The 18,610-nt window shown below is 48.8% G+C and overlaps 1 protein-coding gene across 1 annotated transcript in view; it reads right to left on the bottom strand.

Annotated features, from left to right (window-relative positions):
* LOC119387374 (potassium/sodium hyperpolarization-activated cyclic nucleotide-gated channel 2) overlaps nt 1–18,610 on the bottom strand; it is an 82,427-nt gene that overhangs the window by 47,089 nt on the left and 16,728 nt on the right. Inside the window, exon 2 of the mRNA XM_037654744.2 lies at nt 4,887–5,102. Coding sequence (XP_037510672.2) covers nt 4,887–5,102 — 216 coding nt within the window. The remainder of the gene's footprint in view (nt 1–4,886; nt 5,103–18,610) is intronic.

Genomic DNA, 18,610 nt, shown 5'->3' with positions numbered 1-18,610 from the left:
GAGCACGTGTCTCGCCGACTTCGCCTCCCGGTATAACGTGCGCACTTACCGGCCTCGGAAGCAACCAGCTGTCATACGGTACCGTTCGTATGCCATCGACGATGCTTGGAACTATAAGCGTGAGCACGTCATGCTTTTTCTGCCTTTCCGCCGAGAAAGCGCACTTCTTGACGGTAACACATTCGAAGAGATTTACCGATCACAACTTGAAGCGATCTGCGCCAAGAAGAAAGAGTATGACGGCAAGATCGACATGGAACGACTACGAAACTTGTGCTCTGAAATCATACATGAGGCACATCACCAGCCTCCAGTCATCAACGCAAACGAACGAGAAACCGACGTTGAAGACGCTGATCTACTCATTGCTGGAGAGGCAGAACGCGAAGCAAGGTTAATGGGTCGCTGCGCCGCAGTAATGAAAAGACAAGACATCATGCCCACCCAAGCTTTTTACGAAATGATGCGCCTAACAAACGCTGAACAGCACGAAATACTAACTGAGATAGTCCACAGACTCACCACCCCCGACTCGCAGCCTCTGAGGATCTTCTTGACGGGGGTCGCCGGCTGCGGGAAGACGTTTGTACTTCGTCTCATAATGGAAATTTATAATCGCTACTGCAACACTTCATCGGAGAGCGATCGCAATGCTTACGTCGCTTGTGCTACAACAGGCAAGGCAGCGGTTGCGATTGGTGGTGTAACTGTGCACGCAGCTTTCAAATTGAGCGCCACAGGCGAAGGTGGTCTGCGAGACAGCGATCTCAATTCGTTCAGACTAGCATTCAGGAACGTTAAATGTGTTATCGTGGACGAGGTTAGCATGATGAGTGCTGACATACTAGCCAGAATTGACGACCGCCTACGGCAAATAACTGCCCGTTACAACGATCCCTTTGGAGGACTTGACGTCATCATGTGCGGTGATTTGCGGCAATTACCACCGGTTAGGGCAAGTGAAGTATTTCGACGCAGCAAAAGCCGACAAAACATCTTCAGCACCGAGGTCACGTGGCACCACCTGGCATACTTCCCGCTACTCCAAGTGGTGAGACAAAGGCAAGCAACGTTCTCTGCAGCTCTCACCAAGATTGGAGACGGAGAAGCCCTCACCGACGATGAGTTGGCCATGTTGCACTCTCGCTTTGTAACTAAAGCAGAGGCATCTCGAAGGTGTCCACAAGGCGTCCGTCTTTTCTACGCAAACAAGGATGTCGAGGCCTACAACAGTCAAGAGGCCGTAGAAGGCATATCTCATGTGCAGACCGTCCATGCCAGGGACACCATTTCTGGTAACCGAACTCCTGAAGAGCGTGACAACGCGATCGACAAAATCGACAAAATGTCGCTTACCGAAATGGGCAACCTGCCATCTAAAATCATTTTGTGCATTGGGAAGCCTTACATGATCACAGTTAACATAGACGTAGTGGACGGCCTGGTCAACGGTGCAGTTGGTAACCTTGCCCATACTGAAATGGACGAATCAGGCTGCATCAAAAGATTGTGGCTGAATTTCGAATGTGGTGCCACGGGAAAACTTGCGCGACTGAAGGCGGCACCGTTGCGCAGTGTACTCGGAAGCGCTGTCAGTCCTGACTGGGTGCCTATTGAAAAGCGCACTGTGACAACAACATTGGATCGTAGGATAGACATTACATGTCGGCGCACACAATTTCCTGTCGTTCAAGCCAGCGCCATAACCATACATAAGTCCCAGGGCGGCACGTATAATGGGGTGGTTTATGACTACCACAAGCGTCATCCCCAGAAACTTGTGTACGTGGCATTGAGTCGAGCCACGTCTGTCGATGGCCTTTACATCACCAACGCTGACGACGATTTCACATTTTATCATGGTGCCGCAAATCCAGATAGAGCGCTGCGTGATGAATTGAATAGATTGAAAAACCATCGGCTTGACACCATCGTTCAACGTTGTTTTGCAGTACTCGATCAGCCTCACCGACTTGCCATGGGCTCGCTCAACGTGCGTTCACTCGCTGCACACAGGCATGACGTCATGCACCACCACATCCTAATGCGAGTGCCGGTGCTTTGTTTTTCCGAGACCTGGGGTCATTCAGAGGAAATCGACGGCTACAGGTGTGTAGCATCAGCAAACAGACGTAAGCACCGGGCATCGGGTGTGGCCATCTACGAGCGAGGAAATAAGTGCGTGCCATTCCCACTCGTCGGTGCACCGGACGTCGACTTCGCCGACGTTTGCGCAGTGCGACATTCCGAAGGTATTGTGGTAGCCTCCGTGTACGTGTCGCCAGGCGCACAACACAGCCAGATAGCAGACTTCTTAATACAGACCTTCGCTCCTGAACAGCATGTGCCTCTCATTGTTACGGGGGATTTCAACGTGAACACAAAGGATCCCCACAACGCCTGGTTCACACACTGCGTGCAAGTGGACCTCGCCATGACCTTTGCGTCGAATACTAATGGCAGCTCATCGACCACCGGCTCTTGTTTGGACTTTGTCTTTACGAACAACAAAGTTCGCATATTGTTAGGGTGCATGTCCTTCGCGGTGTACTTCTCCGACCACAAAGCACACCTAACCGTTTTGGAATAAATGCTTGTTGATAACAACCTCCTTAAACACTTCATCATCAATAAAAATGGATGTGCCGAAAATCAACGTCACGAGCAGCCCCAGCATTAACATAATTTAATCTTTCCAGGAGTCAGATGTGAATGCAAGTTTCCACGCTACAATACTGTAGTCTTCATGGGGTAGTGGGCACTGCCCTACTTTACGAAATGATTACAGTTATGGTGCAGTGGGTACCTATCATCGGTACTTGCACTAGTTCGCCCAAGCGTTTATAATGGTCGCCAAGAACGCCGCTCCTCAAGCTTACGCTGTGACTGTGCTGCGTTTCCGCGCAGGCCTGGCGTTTTTTCATGTGCAGTTCGAAGCACCGGCATGGCTCTGTGGTAAAATACTTGATTTACATTCAGAATACCACGCACAGGTTCGATTCCGGCTCGAGCCGCGATTTTAGGGGCGAAGCTCCTTATAGCGGCACCCGTTCGTCCCCGTCGTAGTAGTGTGTAACCAGTCTTAAAAACGGAGGGGGCGTGCACACATGAAGGCTCCCTAAAGACAATGCGCTGCGACAGTACGTGATATGTATCGCCCTCTCCTCTCCTACGCTTCCCCCTCTTTCTCCTCTCCTACGGTTTCCCCCCACTATCTTGCCTCGCGGCGCAGCGGCGCCGACGCAGGCAGCGTCGCGGCAGCGTCTTGATTGAAAAAACCGACCGCTCGCGCTGCACAACCGTTCACTGACCACCCCGTATATATAGGCACTGGATTTTGACCTCCAAGGTAGTGCGTGTGTGCGATTTCTCCTGTGCGTGATTAAACAATGAAAATTCACAGCGTACATGTAAAATTAAAGTGAGCTGCAAGTCGTCATAACTCTCATCGAACCTTTAGTATAAACGCGCCCGATCTCACGTCGGTGATGATGCACTGGGCAGAATTCACGGAAGATTCACGGTTTACCGATGAACCTCCGCAGCTTCGCCCACTCATCATCATTCACTCCGTGGATATGCTGTGATTTTTTTTATTCGTTGCTGACATCAGGATTTTTCGCTCATCGACACCGCGCCGACTCTCGCACTGCATTTTCTGTGACACGCCACTCGTTCACGCTGTCGCGTTAAGATATCAAAAGTCTGGGTTCATATAGACTGTAAATCACATGTGGCGCATACCAGCCTACCACGGGTCGTGGTATGCGGGTGTATGCCACACGTGACTGGTGGAAAGCATTTTATGACGTACGCGACAGGGAATTGACGTTACTCATGTTATGACCTGTGAATCGTGTTCTTCATGCGCTCATGCCCATTTTGGTGTACACAAAGTTAAGGAGACGACCGCGAGAGCTCTCAGACGTAGGCGGCCCTATATAGATAGATGGAAAGTAACAAGCGTTGGACAAATAAAGTTTATTCAATTTAACTATGAGCTATGGGCCACCGCAAGCCCGCGAGGCGGCATATAGGCAAGACCTCGACGTCCCCACTTGGGAGGCCTAGGCGGGGCCATTCGAATTACTGGTTTTTAATAAAGTTTAATCCTCTTCCTCCCTCAACTCAACAATCAAAGTGCCTTTGGTTCGCTAAGAAATGCTTCGCATTTAATAAGACACAGACAAGCGCTGTCTGTGTCTTATTGTTTGTCGGTGTTTCGTACTCGTCTCTTTCGCGCAGAGATGAAACTTGCTCAAGATCCTCTACTTCACTCCTGTTCATCACCTAAGGTATCCATCTTTTATTTCGTTAAGTATCACAGGAAATATCGGTAAATGGCTGCGACCACGTAAGACGACAATGCCGACACCGGAAAAAAAAGACGGTATAACGGCTTGCACGTCACGTATCCATGACCGACTCTTCGGTGTAAAGCAGCGGAATGTTCTGGAAAGTTTTTCCTTCCGGATGGACGTAGTTCTGATAAACGTTATGATAATACATGCGACAGGCAGCATAGGATAATGATCAAGAGCCTTGGGCAGCTGTTCAAAATGAACGAGAAGTGTCCTTATCAGCATAAATCCGGTCTCAGGGCGTAATGAAAGAAAAAAAAAGAACAACAACAACAAAGCAAACGCTTTCTCTGTGTTACTTTTATTAAATCACATAGCTAGAAGTCGGTGTGGCCGCGTTTCGCCTTTCACTTGCAATCCCAAGCATCTTTCAGCACTTGCTCACGCGCGTCACGGGTACAGTTTTTTGAGTGACACCACAACGAACGACTTATCAACACATTTTCGGCTGGCTTGGCCATCTTTTTGGGTAACGATAACCGCATGGTCACGGAAGCAGCTTATAAAAGGGCAAAGCAGTCTCACCCGGCAGAGGGCGTCGGGAAGAACTGTACGGCGTCCTGGTTCTTGGGCGTGGCGGTGCCGGGCTCGCTGACATCGATGCAGATCTTGACGTGCGCGTCCGGGCAGGCGTCCGGGGTTCCGCTGGCCACCCGCCCGTTAGCCATTCGCTGACCAGCGGCCGCCACGCCCTTGACCGCGCTCGGCGGAGGGGGCTCCGCGTCCAGGGCCTCCGAGCTCCTGCGTTACAACAGACAACAAACGCACCGTCAGGTGTACCGAGGACACGAATACCGGCGGGCGCGTTACGTGTCAAAAACTGTCACGTTCATCCGGGATGCATAGTCTAGCGGTGCTGACTGGTATATCAAACAGAGAGGTTCATTGATCCAATTGAGGCACTGAGCGGTTAGTTGATTGGAATGCAGGCCGGACAGAGTGGTGGGATGACTGACGCAAGCGATAAAATCAGTGGTTATGTAGCTTTGAATGATAAATGTAGGGATGACAAATCTTTCCTGTCATGAACCGTCCTCCCACAACGCGGGCTTCCACATTAACACCAATCTGGGACACGTCGTACCTCTAAAAGGTGAACAAGGCGGCATGGCGGTGCGGAAGGTTTTCTTGAAAAGTGTATTAATGCGGACTTGTTGGTAAAGACTAAAACTTGAAAACAGCGCTAGGACGAAACACAGAATAGAAGCGACAGGACAATAATAACTATCAGGGTTTAACGTCCCAAAACCACGATATGATTATGAGAGACGCCGTAGTGGAGGGCTCCGGAAATTTCGACCACTCTTCAGGGCCTCTTTAACGTGCACTTAAATCTAAGTACACGGGTCTCAAGCAGTCTGGCCTCCGTCGAAAATACGACCGCCGCGGCCGGGATTCGATCCCGCGACCTTCGAGTCAGTAGTCGAGCACCATAACCACTAGATCAACGTGGCGGGTGAAGCGACAGGACAGGGCTCTGGCTTGTAGCTTCTGTTCAGTGTCCCGTCCTAGCACTGTTTTCAAGTTTCAAAGGTTCCCTCACTATGGTCTAACGGACGGTAACGGGCGGTCGTTGCCAAGGGCAATAACTTGTAGCGAAAAGGACGAGGAGAATAATACACCAATACTCTCTCTGCGTTGCTCTGCGTTTTGCAAAAAGATGCGTCTATAAATTAACGTGCTCTTTTGTATACTTTCGTGTACACCTCCTGCGCATCTTTCCGGTACAAATTTTCTACGTGTAGTTGAGAAGACTAACTACAAATATCATTGTAGTTAGTCTTCTCAACTACACGTAGAAAATTTGTACCGGAAAGATGCGCAGGAGGTGTACACGAAAGTATACAAAAGAGCACGTTAATTTATAGACGCATCTTTTTGCAAAACGCAGAGCAACACCCTCTGCTACGCACACGGTCGAGCTACTCGCCATTGTAAGTTCGCGGCTGACATGTCGTGCTGCTAAGCTCGGGGGCGTGTGTTGGAATCCCGGCCACGGTGGTCGCATTTTGATGAGAGCGAAATGCCAAAAACGCCCGTGTGCTTACATTGAGGTGCGCGCCAAAGACCCCCACGAGGTCAACATTATTGCTGAATCCCTCACTACGACGTGATCATAATCATGTCCGGGTTTTGACACGTAAAACCTCAGAACCTAATACGCGCAATGTAGAAGAGTGTCTCGTGGACCACAGACATTAGTGTTGTTTCGATTCATTGTACTAATGCAATCGTCCTGTCGCTGGGGATATACTACTGACACTTCCATTCCAACACGCCTTTTTTTTTTTTCTACGAAGTAAACTTAAACTATAGCGTACTTAGCGATTCACCTGTCTTCTCTTTCTCAGTTCTCGTCTTTTCCGGCGCTTGAAAACCCGGAAGCACCTGTATACGTCACAAACTTTTACCGCAACATTGCCACGACAGAGTGTCCTTAACAGCATGCAGCGTTTAATCATCCTCGCACAGGAAGGATAACGAGAAAAAGAAAACAACAGAAAATTCCCTTTTTCTCCATAAATGAAAAAAAAAGATAAATTGACATTTCGGTATCGCGATTCAGGTGTGTTTCATGCATGTTCACAAGACCCTTGTTTACGGAAGCGTGCTCTTGAGTACACAAATCCCAAAATGATTAAGGAAACTTGTCCTCGAATCTCTGCCTTGTCTTTATTTTTGTTTTGTCGTTTACCGAGGACGAGTGTTGTAGCCTAGTACAATACAGTAACGCTGAGAGTTTCCCTCGAAGCTACGCAAAGGAAGCGGAAGGAAAGTTTTGAGGCGTTCGGTGTCGTTTAATAAGTGGCGGTACACTAATTAGCCGAGGCAGAATATTGATCGCGAGTCCTTTGAGTTGCTTTTCTGTAAGCAGGCAGTCCCTTCTCGAGCCTTAATTACAAAACCCCCGTGGCTTGATACTGCAAACTGTGCGTCTTCGCAACGACAACAGGAAGAAAAAACTTGTCCCGCAGACGAGCCGGCCCGAGGCACCTGACGAAGCTCTCTGTATCACACAGCGATGCGATGACATTCATTATAAATAACCACGAGAAGTCAAAGTATACCTTGCTGTGCGCTTGCGTCGTGGATCGTATACATAAATTTCTTTTCGACACCTAGGACGCCGTTCTGACGCTATTCGCTTCGCTTTAGCTCGCGAGCTTAGTGTGTGTGCGCGCGCTTATCGGCGCTCTGATATGCAAAGAGTTAGAAAATAAACATTTAGTGGCTCTGCGCATCATGAGTTCTTCTTTCTTCGACATGTGGAAGCACAAAAGTAATCCAGTGAGACAGCAGATGAGAGACCATGATTTTTTTTTACTCGCTGATCGTGTATAACCACTATAGGGCGATATGTAATAACTAGAGGTCGGATTTTTAGGCCCTAAAAAAGCTCGTTTTAGGCGCCAAAAATAGGCAGGCAAAACAACGTATTAGGTTTCCAAAATAGTAAATATAGGCACAATAAATTTTCACATAAATGCAAATAATTTGAAACGAAGACGTGCGCGAGCTCTATCTACGAAAGGAAAACAAAAATGTTATTGCTTAAGATGGCACAAAGGCGTTAAACAGTTCAACATAGCCGTGCAATGTGCTTTGTCCCGCACGGTTCGCAGAACACGGTCTCTCCCGTGTTCTGCACGTTGAGTCAAGATTCCACTGTCGAATCAACACACTCCTGGGTGTCTTCTCGGCATGACTGAGAAGGGCAGAGCACAAGCAGATAGCCAGATCGCTAAAACACCAGAAGGGAGGGATTCCACATATTGTCCGGGTCGAATCGCGTCGAGCCAATTTCTCCCTTGCCAGTGAATCACTAGCCAGGGAGGAGAGGGGTTTCAACACCCCCCCCCCTTTTCCAGTTTTGCATGCTTTCCAGTTTTGCATGCGTATATATGCACGCATGCATACAAGCGCACTCACGAACATACATAGAGTATGGTTGAAACTCCCTCCCCCCTCCCTCCCGAAACAATATTCTGGCTACGCTGATGCAGTGAACACCTTACAAGTTAACTTACAAAAACAAAAGCCGCGTGCACATGATATTTTCCTTTCTTTTTTTTTTGCTCTTCACTCTCCTTTCTGCTGACGGCTCTCCACGGTCTTCGCGAACCGCGCACGCCATGTCTCTGCGGCGGCGAATGTCCGTGTCCCACTTCACGGCTGCTAGCAGTTGCTTCTGGGAGTTGGTTGAACTACAGGACTAGGTTGAACCCCATAGTTCCGAACAGTCATTGCTGTGCGGTAGCATGAATAACGGTCTCAAACTGCTCCCGGGAGCGCAACTTGCGGCTAAATAGTGTTAATACAAGCGCCAATTTTGAAAATAGGCATTTATAGGCATTTGTGAGCATTTAGGCACAAACGTCAAAAATAGGCAATTATAGGCATTATAAAAACACTATAAAAGCCCTTCTTAACCTCTAATTCATGCTCATATCTCAAAGTGGCACGATAGGAGCGCAAGGAACAAAATAGGCATTTGCCTAAAATCCGGTCTCTAGTAATAACATTTCTGCTCCTCGAATCTATGGAGGTGGAACGCTTGGAATGCTGCAGACTTCTTGCTTGATACGTGAGCACAGTCGACGACGATGGACCACAAAGCTTTCCTCTGTCGCGCTTTTTCTGAAATAAGAGTTCAGAAGTGGAAGGAGGGCGAAGAAGGCAAGGAGGATTAACTAGGTGACCAGGTTAACATTCTGTGCTGGAGGAGAGGGATTAGAGAAGAATCAAACACAGATAGATAGATAGATAGATAGATAGATAGATAGATAGATAGATAGATAGATAGATAGATAGATAGATAGATAGATAGATAGATAGATAGATAGATAGATAGATAGATAGATAGATAGATAGATGTCGCATACATACCTAATGACCGATCAAATAATCGGGAATTTTTGTGATTTTGGGATTGGGATGATGCTGCGGTTTGATCGCTAACAGAAAGACTACCCAGCCGATAGCGTGCAGTGACCCCCCCACCTCCCCTTTTTGCATTTCACATTTTATTGAAGTATTAGCACGCGATGGTGTATTCTACATTATCTACACCAGTACAAGTAATAACACCATTGCTCCCGGTGCATTGTGCACGCCAGCTTTCTAATGCTTCACGCGTGGAGTGCATTAACACATGTGTGCAAGAGCACAGTTCTCTAAGTCGCCGTCTATGAGCCCGATTATACCGTTTGCTGTGCCGAACTTAACGCCTCTCCGAGCGAGAAGATAAAACGTCAGCGAGTGCGTTGGAGCGCTTTCTTCGGCCGGACAGGATGACGTTGATGTTGTCAGTCGATAAACTGTTACGTCGTCACCAGCTGAGCCCCGAGGCGTGCAGCGATTGACGGCACCTCTATGGTGGTTGCGGTGTGTATCTATTGCACGAAGAGTTAGTGTTTTTTGTTTTGTTCCAAAAGCTATCTGTAACATTCGTTAACCTACTTATCTTCGGAAAATAGATTGCACCGACTGTTGCAGGCTAACATGATTACGATTCCAGTTGCAAAACACACTTACCTATGCAGTGATTTCAGATAAAATTTCGCACGAAGAACCTGTTACCCCGCTTACCGGTCACATAGCAGAGATATCACTCTAAGCTCAGGAATGTTACCTTCGGGCGTGAAGGCTATAACCATTATTTTTACTGGTGAAATGTTTAGCTCTCATCTTAAGACTGCAAAAAACCCTCAAACAAAGTTTTATTGTCCCGTTCTCCAAGTCTTGACGTCATCCACATTTCCGTTAACGTCACTGCTTGCGTCCTCTCGTTCTGCTCATGACGCGGGTGCGGCCGCGTGAGGCTGTACGTATACCTAATTGCGCAAACGCACACGCCCTGTTGCAGGAAAAGAAACAAAACGGAAAGAAAGAAGAAACAAAAGTGTGCTTGTTTGATATGGCTGGCTAGTTCTGACTGGTAATAAATCTTCAGCACCCATTCTCTCACAGCTTCCCCATTCTCAAATTGTCAAAGGCGTGACGAAGCTTTACGACTGCGCGTGAACGTGGTGATAGTTAACGGGAAGAAGCATAAAAAGAAATCCAGGAGCCCTTCCTCAACCGGGAAAATGAGGTCAAACGAAGCTTGGCGTGCGCGTGCCTGATTCTTTCTTTCTTTCTTTCTTTCTTTCTTTCTTTCTTTCTTTCTTTCTTTCTTTCTTTCTTTCTTTCTTTCTTTCTTTCTTTCTTTCTTCTTCTTTCTTCTTCTCTTTCTTCTTTCTTTCTTTCTTTCTATCGCATTGCGCAATGGTCCCTTCAAACTTTTTCCTTCCCCCATGCCGGGAATTGGACCTTCATCCACGTGCTTGGCTGCGCAACGCTTCAATTGCTACGTGCAGCAACGACGGCCATGCGTTCATATCCAGGCAACAATGAAATGGGCCACGTGAACTGACAAGTGTCACCGATAAAGGATCAGACTGACATATCAGAGAAAGCTGATCTCCGACAAGCCCACGATCGAGAGAGCATCAGTTATTGGAAAACGGCGCATACAAACACGCGTGCGACCGGCGCACCTTCGAGGACCGCACTTCTGTACGCTCGCCGGCGCTGGGTTTTTCGCGCAAATCGACACCGCCACCGAAATCTGTAACTCATAACATAATAATTGTTCGAGTTTAGCGTCCCAAAGCCACGATATGATTGAGAGACGCCGTAGTGGAGGGCTCCGTAAATTTGGACCATCTGGGGTTCTTTTACGTGCACCTAAATCTAAGTACGCGGGTCTCGAGCATTTTCGCCTCCATCGAAACTCATAACAAGCTTCGCTTTAATAAATAAAAAAAAGATGCAACACCGCGTTTCGGGAGCTTGAATGTCTCTTTTCGAGTCAGACGCAAAGTCAGTTCTGGAGCGGTGCTTGAAAAAGTGTCGCTACGCGAAACGTCCGGCCGCGGCAGCGGCGACCGGGGAGCGGCGGTTATCCGTCGCAGACTAGACGGCGACAGGACACTTCGGGAAAGCGGGCAGGGTTTGGGCCGTGGTAGAGGGAGAGAGAGAAAGCGGTGCCACGGCCGCGCCTATACACGACTATGTGCCTTCGACGAGGATGACGACAGCGAGTGGGGGAGTAAAAAAGCGCGGCTACGAGGGAGGGAGGGTTCCCGCAGAAAGTGACTGGCGGCGGTCGAGGGGGGGAAGACGACGCGGCGGGAAGCAAAAGGGGCCACGGCACCACCGCCACCAAGAAGCGCGAAAAAGGCGCGAGGGCGGAGGAACGGCGGCTGAAATCGATCGTCGCCGGCGACGGCGCGCACACGCACGGCTCGCGGCTGGGGCCGCAGAGCCTCGGACTCCAAGAGGAAGGAGACAAGAGGGGTGCCTTCGTCCGTCGTCCGTCGCCGTGGCCTGGCCCGCGTCCAGAGACCGGACCCCGGTGGGACCACGGTGGCGGACACGTACAAGCATGACTCGTGGTGCGCGTCTCGCCGTCCCACGTACCATAGTAAGCTCCGAACAAGTTCGAAACATTAACAACAGCAACAAACGATAAAGATCGCTTAGTAAAGTTAGTGTTCGCGAACGGGAACGTCCGAAGAACATGTATCTCCCCGAAACGACGTCGCCGGCTAGTGAGCACTCATCCATCTTAACGTTCCAATACGTGTATACCGATTTTGGTTCTCGTCTTTTGAGCAGCGAAAACGGGGCACAAGACAGAAATGCGACTACGCAGACTAGCGTGCGCCAGTTCAGTTAAAGATGAACCGTGGCTGTTCCAAATGTAGGTCTCGTTAACGCAGATTCTGGCCTGTCCAACCGGTCCGCACGAACAATGTGGTGACGAATTCGACCGATATATATCCTATCCAACCTCAAGTTGACGAATTATGCTTCTACGTTTGCTATACATCTTAGCTCCGTTCCTGATAGCACTAAAACAAACGTGGAGATAGTGGCCGTACCTTTTCCTTCATCAAGTGGCCATAGTTTCGAAATGGCAGCCTGGGCGTACGACGTTTGGAGCAAGTGTGTCACATAATAGCACTGAGGCCAAGCCATTCATTCGGCTAACGCTGGTTATCCGCAGAAAGCGACCTATACACATGCAAAACAGATTGTTGCAGAGCCCGCATATTGATCGTTTACCTGTCCTGGCTGCCGTGTAATGAGAGAAGGGACTAACTTCTTGTGATACCCACGTACAGGTGACTGAAAGCGAGATCAGCTCATACATACGTGATAGATAGATAGATAGATAGATAGATAGATAGATAGATAGATAGATAGATAGATAGATAGATAGATAGATAGATAGATAGATAGATAGATAGATAGATAGATAGATAGATAGATAGATAGATAGATAGATAGATAGATAGATAGATAGATAGATAGGGATGCGAACAAGGGGAGAGTCCGATTTGCTACGCAACACTGTGGGTAAATAAATGGTGACTAAAGGAAATAGATTTCTGCGCCATCGACGGATGAGGCCAGGGTTAGGGATTTGGGGCTGACAGCGTGCACAAAGCCAGCGCCGGTCTTGGCTATCCATCACATCCAGGAATGACGAAGTATTTGACGAAGTTTTTGTGGGCATACTACCAGCACTAACTGATGTTGGCTAACTATTGGCTAACGTCGGCAAATATTGGTTGTCCGCTGCTGTAATGACGACTTCGCCTTCATTCAGGTTAGGAGGAGGATGAGGAGAGGTTGAGGAGAGGAAAATACGCTATTTATGCAATCCTAGTTGGGATTTGCGTTAGTAACAACTTGATGAGGGCTAGTTGGTTCATAATTAGAGCAAAGAATGTAACAGCGCGAACGTAACAAGGACTACAAAGCTTGTCCCGTGGTCTTCGCTCCTTTGTTGTCCTTGTTCTATTAGCGCTGTTACGTTCTTTGCCCTAGTTGGGAGCACGTCTCGGCGTATTCATCCAGTTTAATGATTTAGATATGCATCACTTTTTTTTTTCCTGTCTTCATTCGCCTCCTCCCGCGTTCACCATCTGTTTTAATAAAAAGATGCACCGATCAATCTCTACACCTGAAAGCGCGTGGCGTCAGCTCCGTTGGCGGTTCGGCCGCTTCGACGATTGCCACGATCTTTTTTTTTTTAATCTTTTTTTCGTTGGATCCAGGCGCGCCGCCGTGGCGGTCATCGCGCGGAACATCGCGTAAAACGCCGGCTCCTCTCGGGCATATATTCTGAGCGGCTTCTATCCCAAGTCACGTTGGGCAGGAAGAGGGAATGATGCGTCGCCGAAAAGGCGTCTGCCGTACTCGCCGGCTCCTATCTGCGAACGGGTACATTTTTCTTTCGGGAACCCCGCATCGCCATCTTCCTTCTATTACTTTGTCACTGCAGGGTTTCACACTATCATTTATTTTTTCGAGCTCTTTCTTTCTGTCGTTTTCCCAACGAATTTGGCGCTCCATTTTCAGCTCGTTTGAGCGAGCGAAAGAAAAAAAAAATTTCCTTTCCTTACCCGCGCTTTTTTTCTTTATCAAGTCGCGGGAAAAATATTTAATAAAAATGAAAAAAAAAAAGCTTTCGTTTATGGACGGAAGATTCTCCGTGTTGAGGCAGTGCGTGTCCTCGTAGTAATGAAATTACGCCGGACCATTGTTGCGACAAGCTATAAAGCAAACTTCGGCGACCATAGTATGAATGCCTCGAGCGTCGTGTGCTTTGTCGTGTAGCGCCGACCCTTTACCCTATCAAAGAAAAAGACTGGCAAGCTTCTTCGGGGTTTTTTGATCATTCGCGAAACCTCGGCGCGTAAACTTCTTACGTGGTTGGGAAATTACGTCTGCATTACTTTGCGCGTTCTCAAGGTGGCGAGTTAAGTAGGCGAGGCGTTAACAAACGATTATTTATCACGCGTAGGTACGCTCGTAATTGAACGCAGAATGCAAGATAAGAGTGGACACTTACGTGCATTAAATATTTTGTTGAATTTGTTTTGTTTCATGCCTCGAAAGGCGGGCAGCACTGCGGTGAAGAACTGTTGGCTGATACATGCATTCAGAGTGTTAGTGCGGACATTCGCGGATACTGCGCACGTAAATTCATTCATTCATTCATTCATTCATTCATTCATTCATTCATTCATTCATTCATTCATTCATTCATTCATTCATTCAACTTTCTTTTGTCATATGTGTGTAACATCACAGAGAAAAGTTTCATATGTTAATGTTCATTACCACTCATTGAAGAAAGCGTTCAGTATAAGAGGGCAGTATTTTGTTAGCACCAGTCTTGTGTATGTATGTATGCCTACTCTTTATCTCCATTGCAATGTAACAGCTATAGTTTTGTAAACTGCGAACTGCTTAAAGACATCGCACTGTGAATGACTGTGCCTCCTAATTTGTCCTGTGCTAGCCCAGCTGTGCGCGTTGTCGGGAATGGGATAACGGCATATATAGTGTTAGGGAAGGGGGTAATTAGTTTGCACCAAGATAGGTAAAAAACAATAAATGTCAGGAAGAAGTAACAAATATTGCGTTACGACCAATCAGGTTTTGGTTACGACCTAACTGCTAAACAGATCAAAATGAAAACGTGTTTATGAATCCGCAATATGACACCGGCGAAACAAAACTGCAACAAAGAGAGAGAGAGAGAGAGAAAAAAAAAGTGCGTGCTGCTAATTTACCGCGAGAGTTTCCGCACAAAGGCCGCGGTATATCGACGTTATCGACGCGTACGTGAATGAAAGCTGACGTCAGACGGACGCACGCGCGTGCCATGGGCGTCAACGTATCAACGTGATTCCGCGTCGCGAGGGCACAAGCACACCACGAAACATCTGCGGCACCGCACTTGGGCTCCGTCACGGCATTTCGCGCTCATGCGGCAGGCAGCTCACGCGCAGAAAATATGAACTGTCCCGTCACCCTTTCTTCTTTTCTCTCTCTCTCTCTCACTGCACCCCCCTCCCTCCCCCACCTCTCAACCGTTTGCCTTCCGCAACACTGCCGGGATTCATGTTTCACCTCTATCCGCGCCCTTCAGGGGTCTCGAGTGTCCGAAGGTTCATTAGCTAAACGCGTTCGCGCGCGGCATAAAAAAAGAAAGTTCCTGGCCTTATTCTTTCTTTCATCGCCCGCTGCAACAAAAATGCCACAGCCCGACGTATTCGTGGCGCTGCTCGCGAGTGGAGCTCTTCCTTCCTTTTGTCTCAGAAAGTACTACGCGCGTCGGGAACGACATGGTGCAGTGCTGGATGGAGCACGCTTGTTAACGCGGCGAATATACGGGAATCGTGCGGTATACGTGCGCGTGACGACGAAACAATGGCAGCAGCGCCAGCAGGCGGAGAGAGCGGATGCAGCTTGCAGTGACGTGGCGCGCGCCAATAAGCCGACGTACGCGGCTCTCTCGCTTTTAAGGGTCGGCCAGTGTTGCCCGGTTTTTCCTTTCTTTTGCCTCCGTTATTTGGATAAAGCTGCCCGCCATCCCTTCCAGTAGGTTCTTTGTCGCACCACTTCGCGCAGATTTTTTTTTTTCTCGCTCGACGGGGCACTTATTGCACGCCAGGCATATACCAACCCCAGAACAGCGCGCCTCGGGGAGACAAGCTTGCGATTTGGCCGAGTGACGCTTTCCACAAGAGTGCGCGCACCGCGCGCGCTCACACACACACACAGTCACCTCGCTTGCTCGCCCGCCCAAACGACGTTTTGATCCAGCCTGCTTGCTTCTATATTGCCACGACGACTACTCCACTCCGCGTCGCCGTACGCTTGCATCTTGAAACAACCTATATAGTATAAGAACATGCACGCGATCGTTTGCAGAGCTGCTCCTTCCACGAGGAACTCCGCAGTGCCTGCCTTTTTCTTTTCCTTTTCTTTCCCGTGCAGAACGTACTCTTCAAAAACGCGAAAGAAAGAAGAAAAGAAGTAAAGGGTCGGTCGATGCAACGAAGAACGCGCTCTTTCCATCCTGTGTGGGTCTTCACGGCGGCCTGCGCAGAAACGTCGAGTGTATAGTTGTGCGAGCGTGAACCCTCGAAGCGTGTGCTTGCTGTTCCGCGGTGGTTCCGTTGTTGGTAACGCTGCCGCATGGTCGTACACAGAGCCACTCCTAGGCCGCGTTCGAAACCGATGCAACCCTCTCAAGATCTTTGCATCTCTCTCTCTTAGTGCTCGTTACGTGCCAGTGAAACCAGCTGAGTCAGTCCTACCGAATGCCACACTGTCTCCCAACGAGCGCGCTCCTTTGTATCCCCCTGCTGACTTCTCTCTCCCCTCAAATTCGCGCAAGATGCACCTGCACTAGTGCGCCCATTCGAACGCTCGCAATGCCGTTTCTATTAATAAAGCCAATCGAACTTGGTGCGCTTGTTAGTTTCGTCACTCTTAATTGCGCTTACTTGAAGTTACTGCGAGCGCTCGTTTCTAATTCTGGCGTTTGTAATATACTTTGCGTTGTGGGGGGTAGGTATACAATTTCTGTAAAGCGTCCTCTGGCAGCTCAATATTTTTGCCGTGTGCCTGTGTCGGGCTGTTAGGCTGACTGAAGCAACAGGTGAGACGTCAACACCACGTTGCAAACACGAAGGAATGTCGTTTTCAAGGATAGTTACTGATAGGAATGTATAAGGAAAAGAGGAATCTGAGAACGTTAGGGGTAAATCTATGTATAGTACGTATATTCAGGGCAGTACTTGAACCACCCCAGGGGCGCCCCGTTAATTACGCCAATACCGTTGCCCGGACCACGCCCGAAAAGAGGGAAATGTTTGGCAAGCGTTTCAGGTATAAAAACGCAACGTGTCCCCCCGCGACACGGCGCTTCGTTCTGAGACATTTTCTTCAGCTCAGCGGGGCAACCTTACCAAGGTATCGTTAAAGAGTACGGACGGTACGGAGAAGAAGGCAAGGATGGGTTGTTGGGGAAGTTGAAGAAAGGTCAGCGGTAACGATTTCGAGCTGCTAGAACACGGCACGTCAGAAAAAAAGAAAGGAAATACAGGAGGAGGTGAGGCGGGTTGCGTCGGACACAGCCTGCAGGACCAGAAGACGTAAACGGCGAGCGGAAATGACGCTATCTCACGTAACGTGCGCGGCGTCGTTGGCGGACCGCCAAGGCCTCGAGGCCGGCTGTAAATGGTGGCCGACTGCCCTCGCTCGCTGCGCTGTATGGCGACGGTGCTGGCGGTACCACGGCGTACATACTATACGTTCTACTATACACGTACGCACGTCGCGTAGTCGTCCATCCCGCCAGCGTATACACCTAACTGCGCCGGCCGCGAGCGTTTTTCTTCGCTGCGGTGGCGCCGATTCGCCGGCCTTGGCCGGGAGGCGGTGCCTGTCGTGATGGGCGCGAGTTTCATTTCGGCACTGCCGCCCCGTTATGCCATTCCTGGAACAGGTCCAGAAGCAAAGTTGATGAGCAGTGTAAGAGAAGGGGAAGGGACGCATGCGTTAGAAGGGCGTATGAGAGAACTGCGCAGGGAAAAACGCAAGCAGTGTTCACGTTTTTTCGTTTTCGCCTGTCCGTATACGCGGTGCTTGCGGAAGTGGCCAAGTTTCTTTTACTTCTAGCGCTGTTGGGAAAAAGCGGTCGGTCACGCAGCTAGCTCTGTTGCTGTTGCAGCGCTCATTTGGTTGACTGTCGATGAGGTCGTTGTAGTGGTGGTGGCAGCCGTGTTGCGTTCGGAGGGCGCTCCGTTACGTAGCATAGGCCATTCCTTACAGCGAATAATCGTAACGTGGAACTTCAGGTGGCTCACCCCCACCGGAGAAAGGCGGCGTCTTCTGGAAGGAGGGTATGGTGTGCGTCTATTAGTCCGGGGCCCGGATAAATTCAAAGTTTGAGGAACGCTACTACTACTACTACTACTACTACTGCTGCTGCTGCTGCTAGTACTAGTACTAGTACTACTATTGCTGCTTCTGCTATTACTACTACTCCTGGGGCCGGACACAGTTTTGTTGCCTAAAAATGCTCAGCAGACTGCTAAACACTAACGTTGGCTTTCCGGTTGGTACAATAAAGGTTAAGATGTATTATAATTTATTTTATTGCTTACGTATTGTCTCAAATTTCTTCGTTCACAAACTTCGGATATATATTAATGAAAAAAGCACTTCTGCAAGAATTCTGTTCAAGAGAAAGTTCTCCAAACCAATCTTGATTGACACTGGGCGTGCCATAAGTGTGGTCCGGTCAATGAAAAAAAAAGTCACAGTTTCGCCGCAGATGCGAAGCAATGAATGAGGTAGCAACAAATTTGAATGTTATTTGAATGTTTCAAGTA

The sequence above is a fragment of the Rhipicephalus sanguineus genome, chromosome 3, assembly GCF_013339695.2.
Source record: "Rhipicephalus sanguineus isolate Rsan-2018 chromosome 3, BIME_Rsan_1.4, whole genome shotgun sequence".
Lineage (NCBI taxonomy): Eukaryota > Metazoa > Arthropoda > Arachnida > Ixodida > Ixodidae > Rhipicephalus > Rhipicephalus sanguineus.
This window is presented reverse-complemented; position numbering and strand designations above follow the sequence as displayed.